The 24,453-nt window shown below is 40.2% G+C and overlaps 2 protein-coding genes across 2 annotated transcripts; one reads left to right on the forward strand and one right to left on the reverse strand.

Moving 5' to 3' along the window:
* The first annotated feature begins 2,638 nt into the window (after positions 1–2,638).
* LOC134036194 (vasoactive intestinal polypeptide receptor-like) lies at positions 2,639–18,575 on the forward strand. Its single transcript, XM_062481015.1, has 13 exons — positions 2,639–2,886; positions 4,915–5,002; positions 5,813–5,926; positions 10,613–10,719; positions 11,003–11,100; positions 11,975–12,107; positions 13,727–13,880; positions 14,296–14,356; positions 14,663–14,729; positions 14,817–14,908; positions 15,200–15,329; positions 16,246–16,287; positions 16,536–18,575. The coding sequence occupies exons 1-13, from the start codon at positions 2,833–2,835 to the stop codon at positions 16,725–16,727; spliced, it is 1,332 nt and encodes a 443-aa protein (XP_062336999.1). The 5' UTR covers positions 2,639–2,832; the 3' UTR covers positions 16,728–18,575.
* A 1,200-nt stretch (positions 18,576–19,775) lies between these two features.
* klhl40a (kelch-like family member 40a) lies at positions 19,776–23,642 on the reverse strand. The gene is made up of 6 exons (XM_062481891.1): positions 22,372–23,642; positions 21,898–22,058; positions 21,509–21,616; positions 21,230–21,415; positions 20,874–21,023; positions 19,776–20,780 (listed from the first exon to the last, which is right to left on the reverse strand). The coding sequence occupies exons 1-6, from the start codon at positions 23,488–23,490 to the stop codon at positions 20,669–20,671; spliced, it is 1,836 nt and encodes a 611-aa protein (XP_062337875.1). The 5' UTR covers positions 23,491–23,642; the 3' UTR covers positions 19,776–20,668.
* Positions 23,643–24,453: the final 811 nt, after the last annotated feature.

Here is a 24,453-nt window from a genome sequence, read left to right on the forward strand (position 1 = left end):
CTATCTTTCCCATCTCTGGAACTTTTTCCAGTCAACTCAGGATAGTAGTAATGTTTTGCTACCCCTCTTCACCTTTTGAATCACATGCTGATATGATGTGCATCATGTGCATTATGTGCATATGATCATCTTTACACAACCAAAAGGATTGTTTCATGGTCTTTATCATGTTTCATTCACTTTAGTTTTTCTCTGTGCTGCTTTAATGGTTTAGTTTTATGAAGTGCTCTATTTCATTCACTAGAATCTGACAAAAAGAGGAAGTGTCCCAGTGCAAGTTTTGTTTGCATGTGTCCTTGGGTGTATGGAGTCACAGTGGCACCATGCAGCTTTTTAAATGTAAAATATAATTCTAAGCCTCCCTACAAAGCTTTGCTACAAATAACGAAGGTAGAGGCCAGAAAATGTTATCTTTTGAAAGGATACCTCACCAACCTTGCACTAATGTGCAAAACAACTAAACAACAGTTGGCTGAACACCACTATGATTCTGTGACATAAAATGTTTACTGCGACAATTGTATAACTAGTGTTCCATTTCAAATATATTTACCTTATTCAGGAGACAGATATTATATAAGATTATGCCAGTAAAATAACGGATTTCAAAAACAGCATTGACAATTTTGCATAAATGTACGTTGTCATAGTAGACCTTAATGAACCTTCTGTTTGACTGCCGGTTTAAGCCCTTTGTTAGTGAGTCATATTTGGATGTTTGCCTGGTTTGGGTGATCTCTGGGAATTTGTCCTCAGTAAAAACATACTGGTTTATTAATAATAATAATGTCTGTATTAAACACAACAAACTGGCTTCAGTTACCAATTACTAGTAACAACTTTGTAAATCTTTGTGGTATGTTTTCAGGGTTTACATTTTGTCTTATTAGATGTAATTGATTGTGTGCCTATACAGTATATGAGCCTTACTTTGGTTGTATAATGCTTAACTATTGTCTAATTGCCTGTATTTATACTTTGGATTATACCATTCCAATTCATAACACGTCTTTAATAACCATTGATGTTTTTATTGTCCCAGCATTATTATGTATTAAATGGATCCTGGCAAAACTCCAGCTCTAATTAACAAACTGGATAAATGAATGAGTTGTGGTTTATCTGCATGGACCAACCTTGATTTCACATCAAGAAGAATTGCTCTTTCTTTCTTTCTTTATGCATCCTGTGCCATATATGGTGTGAGTAACTGCTGAGAACCACATGACAATTATACAATAACGTTCCTTATTTCACAGATAATATATTGATGCACCAGAGTTCAGCAAATATCTTTGCAGATAATGCTGGGGTAGCCTTCCTCCTCTCAGTTAGAGTGATTTGTGAACGTTTCCACTACACAGCTGATAGGATTAGAACATGTCTTCATTCTGCTTTCAACCCTTGCATTTTCAAAATGCAAAATTAAATTTCAGACACTGAATAACTCTCATTAACATTTTAACATCTCATTTTTGGTAGATCAGATTGACTGACAGACACAGCCTCCCTGGGATTATAAGGCTTATAATAGATGAAAGAAACCAAATAACATGTTTATATATATATACATTTTATTTATTTTGCTCATACTGCATCCATGAAAATGTGCGACAAAAAATTAAATTTTCTGGACATTGGTTTCTAGTTCCTCTTCACAGATTCATAAAATTGTCCTGAATAGGCTTGTATCTATATTATTATTACACAATTGTTATTTTTTTTGAAAATATTTCTTCCAAAACCAGTCACCAGCCTATAGTGTGCAAAATAGCCCACAATTGAACCTTGCAAAACGGGTAAAGGTAACCTAAATGATGTAACATTGTTGCCTAGAGGTTAGTGACCGTAAGTTTGCTTTTACAGCTGAAAAAAATATTTCTCATTAATGTCTTATAGCATTAGAAATTGTACTGTAAATGTTTTAGAATGTGCTTAGCTGTAACATAATATGTGAAAGAACTATTAAATCCCACACTCAAAGGAATCAATACATTCTAGCTTGGAAGGCATATTGGGTGGATGCTTTACTGCTCTTATTGAGTTATTTATGCTCTGAATGTTCGTGAAATATTGTTTTTGAGGAAAGGGGTTACAAGAAAAGTCACACTCTCACAGCTCCCTATGTATGTGTATTGTGTGTGCACGTGCCAAAGTAAAAAGGGGGACATCTGAACCACAACCACCCAGTTGAGCCAGTAAAACTGTGATGCTGCTGAGCCTGCCCATAGACACCTTTTCCCAAAAGGATGTATTATGTCACATAAACAGCAGCCTATTCCGGACTGTATAGTCAAACAGATGAATTTCAGGTTAATTTACAACAGATCTTTTCTAAATAATGTAATCAGCAAAACCATGAAGCAGCGATGCTGAAGATACATTGTTTTTTTTACATGTAGCCTAATCTTTGAATAGAACAGTCTGCCTTTGAAGCTGCATTATTTTTCTGTCCTCCGCTCCCTACTCCCAAAGGCAGAAGTATAAAAACAAATCCGAACAAACGGCATCATTTGTAGGGTGGCTTCGTGGTGCAAATTCTCACTGAGGCTGATGTTCACCTGTTACGTTAACGTTTCATGACTTGCCAATTGGGTGCAAGCGGCTTGTGGGCATGGTGAACTTGTCAAGAGGGAGGGTCTGAGTAGGAGGACCCGACGCACTATGTTGACTCATCTTTGAGGGTATCAACTGCTGGTTAGAGACTTATCTAAAGTTACAGCGATTTGCAAAAAAAAACTGTTTAGGCTACGTGGCGCGAATAGTTGATTTGTACGGGAGGATTACATTTAACCGTTTACCAGCCGAACCTGCTTTTTGGTCTGTATAAGAATGGATGTTTCATTAAGTTTGTTCGTTTTAACATTGTCCTGCACCTTTGGAACGGTGAGAATACTCCGTTACTAAAATTCCTTTTGATGATGGCTTTTGTTGAATTTAAATTTAAGTACGCTGCACGTGCTGTGATGAAGTCAACGATTTATTTAGGAAAGACTAGGTCTGCAGACTTTCCTGATGATTACTTAAATCTTTAGAAAATAGACCCCCCAAAAATGGTTGGACACTAGTCCTTATGATAGTATCTTTATCGACTAGCTTCGGCCACAAATGAATCAAGTTTATCAAGGGCCATAGAATGACGCGCGCACAAACTGTAGAATATTGGTGCGCGTGAGGCTGGTCGAGTCATAATGTTGCAGTATAAAGTTGTACTTGTGTTAAACAAAGCTGCCAGTAGCATGAAGAAACATATTTTTCGCTTGTAAAATTAATGCTTTACGATGTTGTATTAAAACAAATTTCAACCAAATCATAGGTAAATCATCTCGATAGGCGGATAGCACTCGTTCCCTTTCTTGACAGCCTAAATGTTTGAACATACCGGTATGTAAGCTACCAGATGCTGACTAATCAAACTGTATTGATCGATTACTTTTACAGTAATTTGAATGTGCATTATTGTATGCCCTAGGCTGTCACTGTAACTGACTTTGTGCTTGTACAGTAGACTCTTTGGGTCTGACTTAAATATCACAAAAGATGATGGGTGTTTTATAGTGAACAACCCCTGTATTGATTTGTCAGTTCTTTCACTTTCACATTTTTAAGTCCATCCGACTGTGTGTCCAAATGTACAAAAATCGCTTGTTCCCCACCCAGTGTGTTAGTCTAACAAAATGGCAAATAGTTCAGTTATATTGGCTGTTTTTCATCTCGTTGAAGTAATGCCACAGTGTATTGGTATCCATCTCTTTATAAGACTCTATGGCAACAACCTCTTTTGTGTGCCACTGCTGCAGGATGTCCAGTCTGTCACTAGTCCTTGATCACAATGGAGTTTCTATAGAGGGACACTGGTGATTCAGACCTAGCACTTCCTTTGATTAACATGGCTCGCACGTCAAACACCCCCTCGAACTAAACTATCATATCAAAAGTCATCATCCCTTTTATGGTTTAATGTGTGCCACGTTGTACATCCGAGTAGGTGGAAGGAGGAGAACAGTTTAGAGATGATGCTGAAGAGAGAGGATGACAATGGAGGTGGTGAAGATCATGACAATAATTATGGGGACAACAATAATAATGATTTTGCAGTGTTACTACAACCCAACATATTCTCCTCGTTGCTCTTCATTGCCAATTGCCCAGAAGGATATCAGGACCCTTATTAACTAACCAGGAATTAACAACTGACCCATTTAGAGTCCTAGTGGGGAGATGGCAGAAGTGCAGGATAGAATTTTCACAGCCGTGGGACCCATGAAAAGCAAACACACAGGCTCTACCTTTGGCCCTAATGGAGGACTCTCCTTGACTAGGAAAGAGAACCTCAAGCCATATGGACCCATGCTGTGGCTAACAATAGCCACAGCACACGTTTGATTAATGCCTTCGCTGGAGAAGCTCATCCACCTAAGTGAAGGCCATAAATCTCCAGGTTCTCTGGAGGACCATGGTGGTGGAAAGAACATAGGCTCTGATGATGAACATCAATGCCGAGAGCAAAATTGGATTCAGCTGCAGATAAATTGAACCGATGATTGATGATTTATGATTTATGACATAATTCCCTAGGTATTTCCAAAAACACAACGGTAAAATTATTTTCAATCTGTAAATCAACATCAGGAGCTTGGTGCGTACATTGCAATGTGTTTGGTGGGAGAATCTATGGCACGCCATCAAGTTGATCACAGGAATCCATGTTTTTCATGATCTGGCATTTTTCATTTAAAATGATAGATTTTTGCTTTGACGGTGCAAGCATCTGTATTGTGATGCATTTTTATGAAAACCAGACCATGGTCGGTTGTTGTCAGTGGTGATTCACCCAAGACACAAGTTGAAAGAATGGCAAGACAGACATACGGATAGACAGACTGGAGGATGTAAAGACTGTTCTCTCCACAGATGCACAGCCTGCAGATGTGTGACATCATGATGGAGATTGAGAGGGAAAGAGACGAATGCCTGTCTCAAATGGAAAACATGACATCAGGTACAGTTTGTGCAAACTACAATACAATAGAAGGCCCTCAATGTTTTAGGGAAAGTTCAATTTCTGCATCAATTAACTGATATCATTCAGTTTGTTCACTCTTATTTCATAGTTGGATTCAATACAAATGTCAAGAGATGTACTCTTTTGCATTGTGATATTGACTTTACAAGATGATTTGAAAATAATCAAAAATCCTACTAAGTTTGTTTATTCCAAGGTGCCAAATGTACTATAGGCCTTTGAACAATCACTAGCCATTCATTGCCATTTTAATTTAGACTGCATTTTGCCTTGTAGCACTTTTGTCAGTTATATGTCAACGTCCTTTGGGTAATATGACATGGCACACAAATGTCCTTCCCCAATATGAAATAAGCAATTATTGTTTACAGTGTCTTCACTGAAAATCCTCTCAATTACTTTCTATTGTGTGGGACCAAAACCCTTGGGTTGAGACAGTCAGTTGTGAATAAGTCAATGAAAGTGATTTATGCAAGAAAATCCCTGATTAGATTAGTCATGAGGTAGGTCTAGGGGCTGCAGCATCTGCTTATGTTACATGACCTGAGAAAGACTGGATCTGCTGTCATGGAAACTCTGGCACAGTCTTCCTAAATAACATGAGTTCAGTTGCTCTGTGCCATGGCACTTCATTAATCACACTGTTGTTTTCAATTTAGCCTGTTATGAAAGACAGGGCTTTTTCTTTTTATTGCTAAATGTAGTGTGCGTGTCTTCACATGTTTTGAAATTCTCTCTTTCTTTCTTTTTCTTTCTCTCTCTCTTAATCTCTCTTTCACCTCCCAGGTTGCAGTGGGATATGGGACAAGGTGGCCTGCTGGCCCAGTGCAAGAGTGGGAAAAGTAGTCACCATCCCTTGTCCCAAGTACTTTACCTACTTTACTAACCATTTCCACATGGGTAAGACCTTAACCATGTGTGCGTGTGTGAGAGTGTTTTAGAAAGACAGGTAGCTTGAAAAGGTGAAGTCATGCATCGTATAATAATCTCTTGCTTTGGGAAGATGATCAGTTGGAACTTTGCGTGTAGAACATCAAACAGTTTAGTGCAAGGTGCTCTAGACCCCTCCCTGTCTCACCAAGTGTCATGACAAGTAATGATGCGTTTTCAAACCACAAAAAGATTGGACTACTGTTGAATCTTGTACTGTATGTTTTTTTTTACTCCTAAAAGAGGTTAAACTATTTTCTGGCATGTAAAGAATGGATCCTGCAAAGCAACAAGGGTAGGGCAACATTGTAAAACATATATGGCCTCTCAACCCTAACCCTAACACCATGGAAATGCTTTTCATTTCATACACAACTCAGTGTTTGTGCGTGTGTGGGTGTATGTTTGTGTGTGTTATAATTGATTACCTCCAGTGATGTCAGCTATTATAACAGCTTCAAAAAGACTTGCACAACATCCTAGTTTCCTAATTGACTTTAATGAATCCAGTGTACACTTTGAAACTTTTGCTCTGTTGCTTGTTTGTTCATTTCACTCAAGGGTGCTTTAATTTAGTGGTCTGATAGGAAGTAGTAATTGGTGGCCAAGCCGCGAAGCGGCGAAGCCACTTAAGTGTTTCTACCTTTTCTTATTATTACACTTCTTCTGCCATTGGAGTCTATGGCAGCCCCTAGAACCATATAGTAAAACGTTGTGAATTTTGGCACACTCATTAAGCACAGTCCCCTCTTTATATTCACCATGTCTCTCATTGGAGCACTCTAGCGCCAACAACTGGTCAAAGTTGGACTTGTGTTTACACACGTAACTTTTGAACCGTATGACCGATTTTCAAAAATGAGGTACCGTTGGATTCCCTGGATCGAGACGAGTTCAACACACCCTATGACGTCAATTTCCGGTTATATAGATTTTCCGCCATTTCCGGTTTTAGCAAAAACCTTTGAAAGCCTACTCCTCCTACAATTTTTCTTCAATCTTCCCCAGAATTGGAACACATCATCGTCAGAGCAACCCTCACAGAAGTTATCCAAAGATTTTTGATTTTCAAAACCGTTTGTCCGGTACACCCAATCAAAATTGGCAACAAAGCAACCAAACAGGAAGTTTGGTCATATCTCAGCAAATCCTTGGGAAATCAACACCAAACTTGGTAGGATGACTTGGAACCCTCTTCTGAGGATGTCCAATCAATTTGGTGTCATGTGATCACTGGGCGTGGCCGCAGGAACCAAAAATGTGTTTTGGCCAATAACTGTTGATTCGTTTGCCTTTATTAAGTGATTCCTTTGTCTCATGATATCTTGGGACATCCCGTGTGTGACACATGATAACTTGTGATAACAGCCGAATTGATGCGGCCGCCATTTTGAATTCATTGAAAAACGTTTTTTCTTTACTCCTCCTACACATGTTGTCCAATCTTCACCAAATTTGGCAGAGAGTATCTTCAGACCAAGCCTCACGAAGGCCTTCACACGATTTTTAGATTTTCAGAACCGTTTGCCCGGTACGGCAATCAAAATGTGCCGTTAAGCCAGCAAACAGGAAGTTGGGTCGTATCTCAGCAAATCTTTGATGGATTCGCACCAAACTTGCTGCGTGTACTCGTTACCCTCTTCTGAGGATGTCTAAAATGTTTTATGGGTCATTTGACTGCTTGGCCACCTCATTGCTGCTTGCAGCTATATTTATTAATTATGTTTTTCAAGAAATTGTTGACTTAAAAGTAGCTTGAGGAATGGGAGTCTGATTGAGCAGTTGAATACCCGTTCCTTTGACTTCACCCTGTCTTATCTGTCAACTGTTCATTCATCACTGTCACAATATCATCAGGATAATAGTTCAAGCTGCATTCGAGGCTGTTGTTTATTCAAAGGTGACTGGTTTGGAAGATTAATTATCAGCTCAGAGATCCATCAGGCTTTGGTTGTATACCATTTGTATCATGACATCAGTCAAATATTCAAATGTCACTAAACCTACGATCATCTTGCTTTCCATCCAAGTGTGTTAGGTTCATGAAGAGCTGAGGATGAAACCTCAAGTGACAAGTCAGTCTTTTGTTGTTTTCTTCTTTATGTGAATGAAGTGAATCTCCTCTGGATAGGTGAATAGCTATAGATGTTCCCACTGGTAAAACTGCATAAACAGCATTTGGTGTGCAGGTGACCAAGTCTCCATAAACTATCCATTTCCTCTGTCACATTCGGGGCATGAGACTCAGTATTTATCTTTACCATGTGACAGAGAGGGTTCACAGCGTAGGCAACTTCTGGGAATTAGTGATGTGACCTAGATGGGAGCGAGGCTGACCTGAGAGGAGAGAGGGCCTCAGGGGACCAGGGGGGCAAGGCCAAAGGAAGGATTAGAGAGAATGTGGGGTTACAGCCAGAAGAGGTGTATTTCACTGATCTGTCAAAGGGTTACAAGATCAACAATCCCACAGAGCAAACCATGTAAGACTGCGCAGAGGACCAGGACAAAAAGCCATTTAGTCGAACTAATTCATGGCTTGTAACATTTTGCGGAAAATGTTTATTGTAGAGGGTCAACTGTACTGTATATCAATTTTCCAGGTGTGCAGTTATGTGCATTCAGATGAAAATCTATCTAGATAGAATAACACAGTGTTAGTACCTGCCCATATGTATGGTTTGACCATGAATGGGTCTATCTGTAGTGACCTACGAAAGTCCAAGGCACTGTCTGTCTGAAGCCTTTGATATTTTGAGAGCAATGTAAACAGAACATGTGTACAGTATAAATCCATTGAGCTTTTCTTACTTTGTCAGCTCTCCAACACCATCAATTACAATTGCCAAAGAGACTGGCCGTCAGAAGCCATTCATTTTAATATGTCCATGCAGGGGTAAACAAGCGTTGCGACACATGGCGCCAAAGCAGTCGAGGGGCCAGGTCATAAATTCTTGTGAGGGTGGAGCCCTTAACGTTTTCACAACGCATTTGAACTTTTTACCTTGAAGGCCAAAGCACACAATCTATCAATCTAAATGTCCAACTCTAGATTTGTGTGTTATGCCTTCAGTGTTTAAACGTATTTTCAAACTCTGATTACCTTCAAACTCTGTTAAACGTATTTCATCCACACCAGATCCCCCATGGGTCGTCTCTCTGGAGGCTTCTTATCACAGTCTTCCTCCCAGATATGTTAAGATGCTGTAAAGCTGCAGTTAAGAATGACAGCCTGCAGGGCCCTGTTCATATAGGGAGAAAAGTCCCCCCATCAAAAAGGCCACTGAAACTACACAGCACTAGGATGATTACCTCGCTTGAGCTCTACTCGTCGTTGTGCATGACATCGAAAATCTCTCCGCTCTTGTTTTGTGGATGATAAAAGCATTCTTTTGGAAATCCCTCATTCTGAGCAGCTCCAACGGTGGCATGGACTGAAACAGCAGAGGCTTATCTCTCCCTCTGTGTCTTGTCCCACTGTTTAAGATAGCTGGCATAGCTGAGCCTGTGTCCTCAGCATCCAACATGCAGGTATTTGTTATCACACTTGGGGTTTTTCTTCAATATGCTTCTAAATATACTTTAAGTATTATTGAGAAAGAAGTAAAAACTATTATGGAGGAATAGTTTAATCTAAAATTGATTTATCTTATATTAAGGTTAGGATAGAGTAGGAAGGATTGTCTACTGGAATGTTCTTTGACTGGAAATGTATAGTGTGGAAAGACTATCACATCTATTTTTGTATCATATGCATCACATGGTTGAGTGAGAGGCTGCATTACCTACGGATTACCCGGATTACCTACACAACAATACGAGCAGTTCTATCCTCTTAATAACAATAAAAACTGTATAGCACTGAGGATAAGGATTGGTCAACACCAGGTAGCACAATACCTGATGATATTCCTGGCTCGCATTGGCAGCACTATTATTTTATTCCAGCCTGATTTAAGCTTCAATCACATTCTTCAGTCACATGTCTATGACTAAATCTACCCCCAAATGTTTACTGTAAAGAATTCCTTATTTCCCTGTTGCATTATTCTGCCTTTGCTAACAACAGTATTGTGCATTTTTGAGAACAATAAGAGTGCCTAACTTCTAACGAACACAATTTCTTTCTTCAGGGAGTTTCCCATGGTGGTACATAAACCATTTCCAGGGTTCTCCCCATAGACTGCAAGTCAGAAATGGCTACAATGAACACAACAGTCTTCTGGTCTGTCTGAAATGGCAGAGAGTAATTAAGAAACAGATTGAGTCTTCACACATGGGACTCGTCTGACAGAGAGTAGGCCAGTTGGGACCAGCAGCTAGCCTGCAGCGGTGACACCATTTGCTTAAGTGGCGGGTATCCCACTGAGACTGCTCAGCATGAGATAATTGGAACTGGCTGAAGTTTTGCCTTAGAAATTCTAAATAGTAATACTTGTACACATCACCGACAGAAGGTATCATTTTCCTACCCCCTCACTGGGAGTATTTCATTGTTTCTTTGAAGATTTGAGATAATGAGCAAATCTGTAGCAAAAGAGTTTGGCCTAGTTAAGACTCTAGGTTATTGAATGGAATCTCATGATATGTGGATAAATTGCGACGTTCACAAAATTGGGCAAATTCATAATAAAATGCTCCCATTCCTCTGTTTGTCAGGTAATCTGTCAAAGACCTGCACTATAGACGGCTGGTCCGAGATCAACCCAGACTCTTATGCGTTGGATTGTGGATACAATCCGAATAGTACCACAGGTGAAGAGGCGGTAGGTATGGCAACAAGTGTTCTTACAGATTCATTATTTTTGTCTGGGCCAGAATATACTCGAGCTAAAGTGTCAATTCTGAGCCTTATTTGAGGGGTAAATATTTACTTGACCCACACATGATTGAGATATTACATTTAGCTGAACAGGAAATCTAGTGAGCAGGCTCTTCTATTTACGTGCACATTTGATGTACTGTATACTCATTTGTTGTTGTCTTCAGTCTGATGGTGTGACATGACTTAGGTTTCTTGTACATCTGATCCTTGTGTGTGCGCCTCAGGGAAAGTTCTACTGGGCGGTCAAAGTAGGTTATACCATCGGCCACAGTGTTTCGCTCATCTCCCTCACCATCGCCATCATTATACTGTGCACTTTCAGGTAAGGAGGTGTCTCTTTTAGTGTTCTCCCTGTGCATGGAATAGAGGGATGAGAGTGTCAACATTATCATAGCTAATGTTACGTGGTTCTAAGAAAGTGCTACTCTATTCTACTGACATAGGCTACTTGCTTTGAATATTTACCAAGTTCAACAATTTTACATTGATGCCAAAGTACTCTCACTTTGCACCCTATTTGTGTACTTTTATGAATATTTTATGGTCTCTTTATACACTCATTTAACACCGGTAAGTTTGTTCTGAACACCGTGTTGAAATTTGACATTAGCTGTTTCTCAAACAAAGAAGGCTCAGAACATAACCCAGTCATAAACACAACCACTAAAAGGTACAATTGCTATTCACGTCATTTACTGTACTGTGCGTAACTATGGTGTGTGTGTGTGTGTGTGTGTATTGGGGTGGATGGGGTACAAGATGCCCCTCTGTTGGTCATTACTCAGAGGTTAAGTGGCCTCCCTGGGTGGCTTTTAAAGGATCTCACACTCTATTTAACAGATCAACCCCAATATGTGTGTGTGGATCTGTTTATATGGATGGTTTTTGTCTGTGTATGTGTGTGTGTGTGTGTGTGTCTCAGTAAACATCAGGTGATGTATGTTTATTCCATGAGAGTTTACGATGGCAGAACTCACATATTTCTGGACTTACCAGCAGTCTGTGCTCTTCTGAGCACACAGGATGTGCAGACTCAGATCCCCATGTGTTTGTACACAGTTCCTGGCAGACTTGCAGCAAGGCTTTGACAGCTGCCCGACAGTCTGTTGTCACACCCATGCTGCTCTGATAAGATTTTGATGGACTTTAACAGCTCTAACTGTTTTAACTCAAATTTACACTCTTTTATTCAACAGGAAGTTACATTGTACAAGGAACTACATCCACATGAACCTGTTTGTCTCCTTCATACTGAAAGCCATTGCCGTGTTCATTAAGGATGTGGTTCTGTATGAAGTTGGGGAGTCTGATAACTGCCAACCAGGGCCGGTAAGTCTTTCTTATTGTGAAAGTCTGGTTAAATTAGTCTGCATATCCATGCTCAAATAGAGGAGATCACAACTTAAGAAGAAGAAGAGGATTGGGAGGGAAAGCCAATGTACATTGCTTGCATGAAAGTCGAACAGAGACAAACAAGCATCTGATCTATTACTCAACAAGCTCTGTCTCCGGGTTTTCGTTTGCAATAACTGAAGTGTTCTTTTATGGAGAATTGGGTGTAGCAGTGTTTGTCAAGTTCTTAAATGTATCTGAATGTTGCTAAATGAATTCACACAGCAGGATGTCAAGAGTTTGCTGAAAGCTAAATCACCTGAAGCTCACCTGCAGGTAGAAGTGCCTGTAAGACAATGAGAGTTTATGAGTCACACTACAGGTTTTAGAAATAGATCAATGACTTCCTCACAACAAAATGCCAAACACATTCAACAGTACCCTACTGACACAGCGGAAGAAAAGATTTTTATGAATGAAAGCCAATACAAACTTTATGTAAATATCTACAAAAAAAAGTATGTCAAACTTTACATTTACATCGTCATTTAGCAGACGCTGTTATCCAGAGCGACTTACAGTAAGTACAGGGACATTCCCCCCGAGGCAAGTAGGGTGAAGTGCCTTTCCCAAGGACACAACGTCATTTTTCACTGCCGGGAATCGAACTGGCAACCTTTAGATTACTAGCCCGATTCCCTAACCGCTCAGCCACCTGACTCCAAACTCAGCAATATAGTGCACTGATCTTCCTTGTTCCAGTTGAAACCAAGTGTGTGTACTGTACAGTACTTAGCACCCCTTTATATAGTGTCATTTCACACATACAGTACCAGGTCTGTTACAGAAACCATTTGTTTCTGTATATGAATGAGCTTTTATCAAAATGGTTTTACTGACAAAGTTCAAACTGCATTTCAGGATGTCTCTCTCACTATCTCCCATTATTCCACTAAGCTATAGGTAAACATTTACTTCTGTAAACACAGCTGCTGACTCTTAGAGGCATGACTAAGATTTAGAGAATCTAGGTATTGTCTACTACTTTTAACATTGTATTCAGTTTGCATACACTTTCATCCAAACTGACATACAATAAAAAGTACTACAGCAGAAGATCAAGCTTCAGAAGTACATAGTTCTAACAGTATTAAGAAGTTATTAAGGCACGGCCTGTATTTACTAGGCATAGTGCACAGTATATGAACTGAACATTTCCAATAAGACATTAGGAAATGTCCATTTAAGAAATAATTTCTTCTGAATCAAGACCCAGAGAACAAAGGCCTCGCAGCCACGTTTCCTAGACTTCTTGATCCACCCTGGCTCAGTAGAACAATAACTGACAATTAGCCTAAACACTGGCTGTACATCTGTTTACCTTGGCAGTTGTACCTGAATTTAGGGGCTGAATGTGGTTTCCACAATAAATGGAAATTACTCTTAAACAAGCTTGTGTCCTTTGCATGAACAAATCCAAGTAATACCAGCTTGTTAGTCCTGCAACCATGTCATGTTTAAATAGCACCAACGGATAATTTTAGTTTTGTTCCTACTCATTTGACAATGATTTATGTTTATTTGTGACCTATATTCAGTCCTGTGCTTCCCCATAGGTGGGCTGCAAGGTGGTGATCGTGTTCTTCCAGTATGGCATCATGGCCAGCTATTTCTGGCTCCTGGTGGAGGGTCTGTACCTTCACGCCCTGTTGGCCGTCTCATTCTTCTCTGAGAAGAAGTACTTCTGGTGGTATATTCTGATAGGGTGGGGTATGTACAGCGAGTTGTACCGACAATTTGTGATATTATTGAGTTTCATTTGATGGATTGATTTGGCTTTTTAAGAGGACTAACCTGATTTGTATACAAATGAAGCCATTTCATGTTTTATAAAGCTTCATTTAGTAATAACTTCATTTTCAAGTTGAAGGGATTCGTTGTAGGTATTGAGAACCTTTCCACACCCAGGATAATTGATTGTTGATGGATTAATTCTTTCTTGTTCACCAGAGTACTAGGAATTTAGTTTTTTATGTATTTACACACCAAAACCAACTAAAAGCCACCTTGGTCGTAGTAAAAAGACTGCATTTGCCATATCCTTGTGTTACTAGACATCGGTTTGAAGTACCTTATTAATTAAAGTCTCCATTTTAGTTCACTCTGTTCTGGTTGTTCTTCTTAGGTGTTCCAGCTGTCTTTATTACTGCGTGGGTGATAACTAAAGCTTATTCAAATGATATGGGGTAAGTTCATCCTTTTCTAGCAGTTGAAAGTTAGTGTTTTACCAATATTGATATTTCATGACCCTGTTATTAAACTTGAAAATGTCAGAATTTCTGTTTGTGACTAATAATGGCAATTCTGTTAACATTACACTAGGTATTTAAAACAAGTACCTGTGAAGGTCAATGGATGGTTATTTATAGTCATTTAATATGCAAGGACACCCTGGAGAAAATAAATCCTTGCATAACAGATTTTTTACTCATTTGTATTATCCCTGTCTGAGGTACGTGTGTGTGAGCATGTGACACTTCTCTACTATATAGATGCTGGGATACAATTGACAACCATGCCTGGTGGATCGTTAAAACGCCAATCTTAGCAACCATACTTGTGAGTCATAAACGGGCAGTTCATTAAGTGCATGTAGTACACCCCTGCGTAATGTGATGGAATAAAACATGTATTTTCTACCTTCAGGTGAACTTCATTCTCTTCATCTGTATCATCCGGATACTGCGCCAGAAGATAAATTGTCGAGACATAGGAAGAAAGGAATCTAATCAGTACTCGTACGTTGTCATTGAGCATCGTATACATTGTTAATGTGATTGTTTCAATGTGTAATGCTATTTCCTTTATGCATGTGTGTATTGTAACACCTTTACTTTAATTGTTTTGCTACCATCAAAAACATGACAGAAAACCTGCCTGTATAAATTAATTATCCATCAATGAAAACCGCAATAACATCAATGCATTATTTTTTTTATAATAGCTTAATAAATAATGGTTATTTATATACTTTTTGTGATCTCCCAAGCTGTACGATATAGATTCTAACAACTGTTGTGATTGCACAGGAGACTGGCAAAGTCGACATTGCTCCTGATACCTCTATTTGGGATCAACTACATAATATTTGCCTTCATTCCTGATGACATACACCCACGACTGAGACTGGTCTTCGACCTTATTCTGGGGTCTTTTCAGGTAAGGCTGTTTAATAATGCTGTCTTGACAAGTAGTTTTCCTTTATGTCAGGGTTCTCCAATCCTGGTCCTCAAGGGCCGCTGTCCTGCATGTTTTACATGTTCCCCTGCTCCAGCACACCTGTTTCAAATTAATGGGTTGTTATCAAGCTCTGTGGAAGCAGGGTAATGAACATTCATTTGAATCAGGTGTGTTGGAGCATCTAAAACATCTAACAACATCTAAACATGCAGGACAGGGGTTCCCTGAGGACCAGGGTTGAGGACCACTGGGATAGAGTTTCACAGTTACTAATTAGTTGCTAAAAATGATCAAATGTCAGACAGCCACATAATACCAACACAACTTCCAATTAACTTTACGAATCAATATCCAAAGTCCCCATTCGATTACCCATTTGAGATGTTCATTTCATATGCAAAGAATAAATTTGCATAATGTAAAAATACGTTGAAAATCCTTCCAATTTGATGAATACATCTCTTAATGCTTATGCACAAACTGAAGAGCAGCATGGAGAACATTTCTGATATGTAAGATATACAAGTTTAGACAGACATGTTATCATTGAACTCTGGTGCTCAACTATGACAAACTAAGCTTCTAATTCAATATGAGCTTGTGTATAAGATTACGTTTTCTGCTCCAAATACTATGGCCATTCACAAGCACAAATATGGATATGAAAGCAGTATTTATTCTCATCTGTCCTGAATTCTGATTTCCCTTGAGGGTCTTCAGAGAAGCAAATTCTTGTCTTAGTTTAACTTTGGCCATAATCATATTTGTCAAACTAAAAAGAAGTGGATTACTTGCACAGCTGCACTGGCAGTGTCCACATGGCCATCCATCCATAAAACGATCTTATCGAGTATTAGAAAAATCTACTCTATAGCATCTGTTTTCTCTCATACAGGGTTTTGGAGTGGCAGTCTTGTATTGCTTCTTAAATGGAGAGGTAAATTGAAACGCACAAACACAAAATAACTACTGTACTTCAGTTAGAACTGCATGCAAAATAAAAGTAAATAAATGTATGAATAAACATTAATAAATACATCTCAAAATGGGCTGAAAAATGTAATTTTGTGTTTGACTTTTCTCTCCTTATAATTGTGCCATCCTCCATGACAAATGTCTCTCTCTGGTCCATGTTTATCTTTCTCCTGCCTCTCCTCTCTCTCCACCACTCTGTCTCTCCCTCAGGCACAGGCTGAGATTAAGCGTAAGTGGCGCAGGTGGCTCCTGCAGAGGTTACTGGGTGCCGACATTAAGTATCAGCAGCCCTCTCTGGGCAGCAACGGCAACAACTTCAGCACCCAGATCACAATGCTGACTAAGTGCAGCCCCATCACACACAGGGCCTCGGACTGCCAAGGTGACCTTTCATCTATCTGAGTACCAGGACTGAAGCAACCTTGGGAAGAAAACCAAGCTTACTGTAGATCGGTCAACCTGCACCCAGGCAGCAATAGATTAGAGGTTATCCAAACCAGTGGTTAGTTAACTCACAAGATAGTCTCTATAGAGTTGGAAACATCTCCATCAAACCTCTGTACGATCTCTATCTATGTGTTTGAGTGTTGCATGTGACTGTATTTTACTTCTTCGTTCGTGAGTTGGTCCCTTTGACCAGCATGTGATGAGAGTTTGATTCATAGTTCAGGAGGGAGGACATTAGCAAAACACAGAACTAAACTGGACTCAGAGATGTCCATACTGAAACTGAATTTACAGAGCTTAATCCTCACAGAATTTTGTGTCTTACTCACCGCATCAGAGCTCCATGGAAATAGCTGAGGTCATCAGGGGGGTTCAGGGGGCTTTAGTGACACCACAGTATTTATCTATCTAATATATAAATATAAGTATTGGTCACTATTTATTGTCCTTAGCCGAGAGAGCGTGGGGAGTACTGCATCTTGTGCTGAAGGAGATATGGGTGTGGGTAAGAGAGGATTAAGACCACTTAATCTAATGGCTCACCATGCTGGTATCCTGGGACCTATAAGAAGTTAGTAGGACTATGAGGCTGAGCAGATCACCTTTGGATGCTCACATCCCATCAGCTATCTATCATGGGAGCATCTGGTCGCCTGTGCTACCCCAGCCAGAGGCCTCGTCAGTGGAGATGACGGTTTTATTTGAGAACCTACTTTTTGTGTAAATATATAGTTGAATAACATTCCAGAGTTCAAACAAAAGGCTCTCTTGTATCTCTGCGGTAGCAGATGCTCTTAGTTGTGTCTGAGTGCATAGTTTGTTGAGCAGTCATTCATTTTAGGAGACTCAACTGAGAAGCCAGCTGTATTTAATCAGCGTGTTGGTCCAAGTATGTGAATTTTGTTAATAATAATGTAATGTATTCATTAAGCAGACACTTTTATTGAATGTGACCCGACAGTACGGAGGGGATTAGAGGGTATAGCTCTGTGGTTAGAGTCAAATCAAATCAAAATGTATTTGTATAGCCCTTTTTACAAGCAATGTCACAGAGGGCTTCACATACGCCCATAGAACCCCTCAACCAACCTAAACCCTCAAGGAAGACAAGGAATAACTCCCAGGAAAACTCACTAGAGGACAACAAATGGAAGAAACCTTGGGAGGAGAAATATTTATCATTAGTCATACATATTAGCGTCTCTGGAGGAGGGGATCCCTCCAGAGACGATTGGTGAAAGAGAGGTGCAGAACATAGGCTAAACATAGTCATACAGCAGAGAACTGTCAATGGGTGTTGAAACACCAAAATCCAGTGTTCATCTTGGGTCAGAGTTGGTAAATGTCAGTTTAAGCATCATTCGCTATTTATGTGATTACTCACATTAAGTCACGGTATTGTGTCAAATCTGAGTATGGTGTTTTACTATATAAATGGGTGAATATAAATAAGTTAAAGAACCTCTAAAAAACCCAAATAACCCTTGCATTGTTGTAGTGAAATGTAATATATGGCAGAAGTATCCTACAGATTTATACCATGTTAAATCCTTCAGATTTACAGTTCTCAGGTGTGGACAGAATGTTTACAGTGAATTATGTAATGTACATATGTTCCTCATTTGTAGTATTTTTATTATTTGTCCAGTCACAATGTATTATTATACATATGAATTACTATTGTGTTAATATTATTTCAAGTGTTTTATTCTGCAAAACACACTAAATACTATGTATGTTCCTGCAAAGTCTTTGTAAATATTCACTAATAATGCAGTCTATATGGAATCTGTTGCAAGAATAAAAAAAACCTACATTTACAATTCTGTCATTATTTTGCTTCAGATAGCACATTACAGCTGAAAATTGTTCTGTTTGTAACACTGAAAGGTTCTTTCTGAGAAGGGGCTTGTCATTGTTTTTGGTAGCATATTGGGAGTTCTAGTTCAGACCAGTTCCTCATGGAGGGAGTCATGGTTCCTGTTTCCTTTACTTTAAAGTTTATGGTTTTCAATAGTTTAAAGTTCACCATGGCTTGTCTTTACCTGTACATTAAGACAATATGTACATTCCACCCTAAAGGACATTCCATGTCACAGAAATGTTTTACTGTAGGTACAATAACATAATGTCTTGGAAGAAATAAATCATACTGTAAATTATTTCACTAAAGCCTTCCATATTCCCATTAACAAAGAGAGGCAAATCAAGAAAACACAGACAAACAGCATTCAAGTTTGGGGACATTTTATCCCTGCATAAAAGTTTCAAATGTTTGTATTAGAGCATGTTGATATGTACAGTATGCATGTGCACATATATCCTTAAAAATATAAACATAATTAGTTCAGAATAAGCTCTTTTTTATTGCATTGAACATATCCATAAAACATGTCATACCTAAAAATATACAATAAAATAAAACATCAAATACAAAAGAATACAAATAAAACGATTTTAACCTCTCATCTCTAATCCCTTAACTATCCCTGATATCCTTCTGTCAATCACCACTCTGTCAGTGTAATTTTTCTCCCTGTATATAAACAATAACAATAATAATTTGTCTCTTTAATCAGACATTGTACTAAAAAACACATGTCTGGACTCAGAGATATAAAGGTTATGGAGTATATCTTTTTGATAACATTGTCCCAAATCCTACACACAATCCTAACTAGCAAAGTGTGAGAAGCAGCACCTTGAGGTAAGTTGAAATCCGCAGGTGACTTGTCCTTCACTATCAGCATGTGTTTTAGTCCTCTATTAAAAGGATACTCAGAGTATGAAGAATGCATTGATATAAGAAAAACTGGGCAGACAAATGTGATCTTTTGGTTCTTGTTTCCATGGTTTTGCTGGCTGATGTTTACAATCTCATGGGTTTAACAGCCATGAAAATATGTTAAGAAAAGCCAAGGTCATTTCCTTGTCTATGTGGTTGTCCTCTTGTTCGATCCACAGCACCTTTTATTGACTGTTGCCAGATGTAAATAAACACAATTGAAGAGTGTAACTGTTTTATTAGTGTGGCGGGATTTAATTTCACAGAACTTACTTTTTTGAGAGGTCCATGACAAGAAGCCAAGCACCCAAATCACTGAGGCTATAGTTGTATTATTCTCTTTTCTATCTTCTCCCTTAGTAAGATTAAAGTTAACTGAAGTTCAAAAGCGCCTGGATGCCCTTTGTATCCCAAACAGGCGATGACCGGGGTAAAGAGCGACAGGATTTTCATAGGAAGAAAAATAAAAAAACACACACAAAAAAACATTCCTTCACTCTGGGCTCAGATGAAACACTTCTTGGATCCTTCCTCAATCAAAGAAACAAAGAATCAAATATATGACTTCTATGAAACATAGGGAACATGCTCATGTCAAGTCCTATTCTGTCAATCACATTAGCTTTCATCTTATTATCATAAATGGTGGTGTTAACATTGCCTAAGAAAAGCCTTTCAGAACAATTGAAGTGCAATATATTACTATTGTTCACAACTTAAGGTACATACTGTAGTACCATCTGACATATGAGAGGGATCCTAAATACATGTATGTTACGAGTACAAAAACTCCTTTACAGAAAACCATCTTGTTTTTTATTTCTGCTCATAAAACATAGCAAAAAGCAAAGAAAAGATGTACAAATTCTATTTAAACAAACACCTTTCATAAAGACAGTCATTTTTAATATGTATTCATGTCAAGGCCCTTGTTCCTGCATTAGTGAAACTTTGTGTATTTTAGCTCCCCCTACTGGAAATTGTTCAAAAGGCAAAACTTTAATTTCATGGAGCGTCAAAATTCCATACTGCAAGTGTTTTTCCCAGAAACAGTTCATTAGCGGTGGCATCTTCATTCTGTGGATGAAACATCTTCTTTCAAGACTGATGATTACATCTTGGTGAGACGCAGAGTGTTGAGTCTCACAGGAAGAATTGTGGCACCTGCTGCATAGCTTATCTCTCGCAAGATCCCATTCCAACAGTTTTCCTCTTCATCAAATCTGATTTGGAAGGAACACGGCAGTTAGAAGAACACAATTTTCATTTTGAAATCTTATGGACTAACAATGAGCTTTTGCGATGTCAAAGCTCACCTCCAGATGTCGTTCATCTCCGTGGGTACCGGCTTCTCGCTGGTCTCACTGGGCATCATGGCAAAGCCCGCCACTGCGTACAGACACCCCTCCATGGTGATCAGGCTGAGGGAGCTACGCTCCTGGGGAAACTCCAAAAACTCAGACCACCTGAGAACAACAAACACACACACCGCCACACGACGGTGAAAGAACACATAAGGTACACCAAATTGTATAGTGTATTGCCTTGCCCTGCCATTTGTAATTAAATTCATGAACATACATGAGGTCCATGCATCATTGGAAGGCATTGCTGTACTGCTACACACATATAACTATTATGTTAGTCCTCTGACATGAAGCCCACGTCTCACATGTTGGTGGCAATGTCATAAACTTCCACGACGCTGGTGAGGCCAGAGTCCGTGACCCCCGTCGCCACGTAGATCTGGTCTTTATGGACGGTGACCCCAAACAGAGAACGGGCTGTCTTCATGGCAGCCAACTCCTTCCACTCAAACTTGGTGGGGTTGTAGACACACATCCTCCTAATGCACTTTCTACAGGTGACAGAACAAGACATGATAGACCATGGTCAGATCTAGCCAAGGTGACACGTGAACATTTCAAATAGAGGCAGATGTGCCACTTACTTGCTTTCTGCCTTTCCTCCGATGACATAGACAAGCCCTTTATGTGACACAGTTCCATGGCCATAGACTGTATACGGAAGAGGATCTGACTCTCCCCATTTGAACGACCTGTACACACACAGAGGATGGGTATAGCTCAGGTTGAGCAATTGACGGCAGATTGACTACAGAGTTCGCAGGTTAAAATCCCTCTCTGTACCTTGCTTTGAGCAAAAGCCTCTGCTAAATGAACACATTATTATTACATGACATTATTAAAACACGAAGAGAAGATTCCGACATACAATTCTAAAGTAGGTTTATGAGTAAATCAAACACTCAGTGTGAATCAGTGAACTAAATCGGTTCTGTGATTAACAAGAGAGTTATTGAAGATTGTGATGTCATACTGTCTGTCGTAGATCATGACTGAGTCAAGGACATGCTCTCCCTCTTTCAGCTCCTTGCCACCCACAACAAAGATGGAGTTCTCTGCTTCGGTCAGGCCAAAGAGACAGCGAGGGTTTGGCAGTGAGGGCATCCCCAGCCACTCCGAACTCACAGGGTCAAACTGGGGTTAAACAGAAAGATATGAAATGAATTGATACAGTGGCAGAACACTCTTTAACAATATACAGGAGATTTATGAAAAAACTTGTAAGCTCCACATATGACACTGCATGTGTTTTATTACGTTCTTACTAAGAAAGCAGTACGTCAACACACCCCTTTTGTCAGTATATCAAGTGACAGTGTTCACAGACGTTTCATATGAGAGGAATAGCATCAAAATCATGTTTTACTAAACTGAAGTACACTGTAAAAAGAGCCTGCCCGTTACTATCGAGCCAACCATTGTCGTAATGCTGACAAGCCTGCAGTACCTGGAGGAAGTAGGAGCTGAAGGACTCATTTTTGTTGTCCTCATTGTACAGAAGTCCTCCTGCCACAAACACCTGATTCTCCTTGGTTACCAGGCTGCAGTGGTTTTTGGGAATCTCTGTGGATTCAGACACCACAAAGCACTCGTTCCCCACGGGGTCGTATGCCACAGCCCCTGTATCGCTGATCATCAGTATCAGGTCCGTCTCAAACATCCCAAACCGAGGGTTATCATTGAGGATCCCTGGAAGCAGACCCTCCTCGTCTTCATCTTTCTCTTCCCCGCCCTCTGCCCCAGACTTCATGTCGTCAGGCTTCTTGGCCTTGGGGAGAACTCCTTTGTGGGCATCCTTGATGAGCTGCAGTTCTTTTTTGATCTCTGGGTTGGACTGGATCAACTTGTGGCCTTCGACCTTTTTGGAAAAGTAGTCCTTAGGAATCAGACGGAAGCGTACACAGTGCAACAGATCGGGCAGGTCCTTTAGCCGGTCCTCCTTATCATAGTTGACCCAGTCCATCAGAGATTCAAACACTACCTCCTCCCGCTCCACGTTTAGAGCGTCGGAGGTAATGATGGCGGCTAACTCTCCAGGGCCAAGCTGATGAAAGTCCTGGTCTCTTACTATAAGGTGGTAGCGCTCACATATGAACTCCCTGGCAGTCACAGCCAGCCTGGGGCAGTCCAGCAGGAGCCCTAGCCTGAAGATAGCCAGGCAGTTTCCCAGCACCAGCTTCTCCTGCAGGTAGGAGACACACACGGAGAATATGGAGGGGATCTGGTACATGTTTGCCACCATAAAGATATCCTGGACGTTCTGCTCCGTCAGGTTAATGTCAGAGGTGTAGATATAACGGACGATCATGGCCATGACGCCGGGTTCCACATCTTTGAGGACTATCTCCTTCTTCTTGCTCTCTTCCAGGTCAGAGAGGAACATGGCCTTGAAGAAGGGGCTGCTGGCGGCCAGCACCAACCTGTGACAGGGGAACTCCTTGTCCTGGATCTTGAGGACGCAGTCCACAAACTTGTCATTCTCCAGCAGGTCGCACAGCCCGTCCTGAAGGAGTGTCTGCTGGTACATTCGTGGCTCCTCCACCGGGTCTATTGTCAGGGCGGCCATCTTGTCCTTTACCTCGTTCAAAAATGTGGGTGGGAGTAGTTAGGATGGGGGGCACCCTACTTGCTTCCCGTGGCAGAACAGTGCTGCCAGTATTCACAGTGCTACGCAAAGAGAGTCACAAAACTAGGTTTGGTTAGCTTGCAGGCGAGGCTAGCTCCTGCAGCTGTCTCAAGCTGTCAGTCTGTGTAACTCTGGGGAGTGTATTTATAGACTGGGACTTCACAAAGATTTTGGGTGGACTGGAAAGATGATCCTTACTCAGGCACTGACCTGCACATCGTTCCCCCTCCCTCACACCCCCTCCTTCCCCAAACCACACACACACCCATCAACAGCTGAAAGACTATCTGGGGTAGAGTCATCATGGCCCCACTCCACCCCCAGCAACTCACTGTGAACCCTAATACTTTGGTGAACCTCTTCAGTATTCTCTATGCTCTGCACTGGCTATCAACAAGACTGGAGTAGTGGCAGTAACATGGTGGACAGTAACTTGACAGGGAGAGACTGTCCTTCATCACCTCCACAGCTTTACACAGATCACTGTGTCTGGACAGGCTCCTAGAGGGTGAGGATCTGAGACAGTACCACATGAGAAACCTTTTAAAACATGACCTCATCATGATCCGTTGTTTTGGAAAATACCACCATCTCTCTTTCAACACCCCCCCCACCACCACCACCACCACCACCTGATTCAACAAAAGTAAAATAGAATTGAGTCACTTATTTTAATGGGAATCCTATGTATGTATGGATGGCAATGCATGTGTCATAAGACAACATGAGTAGTGATAAAGTAGAAGCGAGAGTGGAGGCCCTCTTGTGGTGTTTAGTGTATAATCGTTTTCAAAGCCATTTCAAAGGGAATAGTAATCAGTATAAAGTGTCTACGAACCTTCTTCTTAATATGCAGAGTGTGTGCTAATATATTTTAATAAATTGCAACAACATTTTCATAAA

Source organism: Osmerus eperlanus, chromosome 16 (genome assembly GCF_963692335.1).
Source record: "Osmerus eperlanus chromosome 16, fOsmEpe2.1, whole genome shotgun sequence".
Classification (NCBI taxonomy): domain Eukaryota; kingdom Metazoa; phylum Chordata; class Actinopteri; order Osmeriformes; family Osmeridae; genus Osmerus; species Osmerus eperlanus.

Bases quoted from the DNA above. Each gene is read 5' to 3' on its own strand.
- LOC134036194 (XM_062481015.1), top strand. From the start codon at position 2,833: ATGGATGTTTCATTAAGTTTGTTCGTTTTAACATTGTCCTGCACCTTT. The intron at 10,720-11,002 runs GTAGGTATGGCA...TGTGCGCCTCAG, and splicing joins GTACCACAGGTGAAGAGGCG to GGAAAGTTCTACTGGGCGGT. The intron at 13,881-14,295 runs GTATGTACAGCG...TGTTCTTCTTAG, and splicing joins GTATATTCTGATAGGGTGGG to GTGTTCCAGCTGTCTTTATT.
- klhl40a (XM_062481891.1), bottom strand. From the start codon at position 23,490: ATGGCCGCCCTGACAATAGACCCGGTGGAGGAGCCACGAATGTACCAG. The intron at 22,059-22,371 runs GTACTGCAGGCT...GTTTAACCCCAG, and splicing joins TCAGCTCCTACTTCCTCCAG to TTTGACCCTGTGAGTTCGGA. The intron at 21,024-21,229 runs GTGAGACGTGGG...TGTTGTTCTCAG, and splicing joins TATGACATTGCCACCAACAT to GTGGTCTGAGTTTTTGGAGT.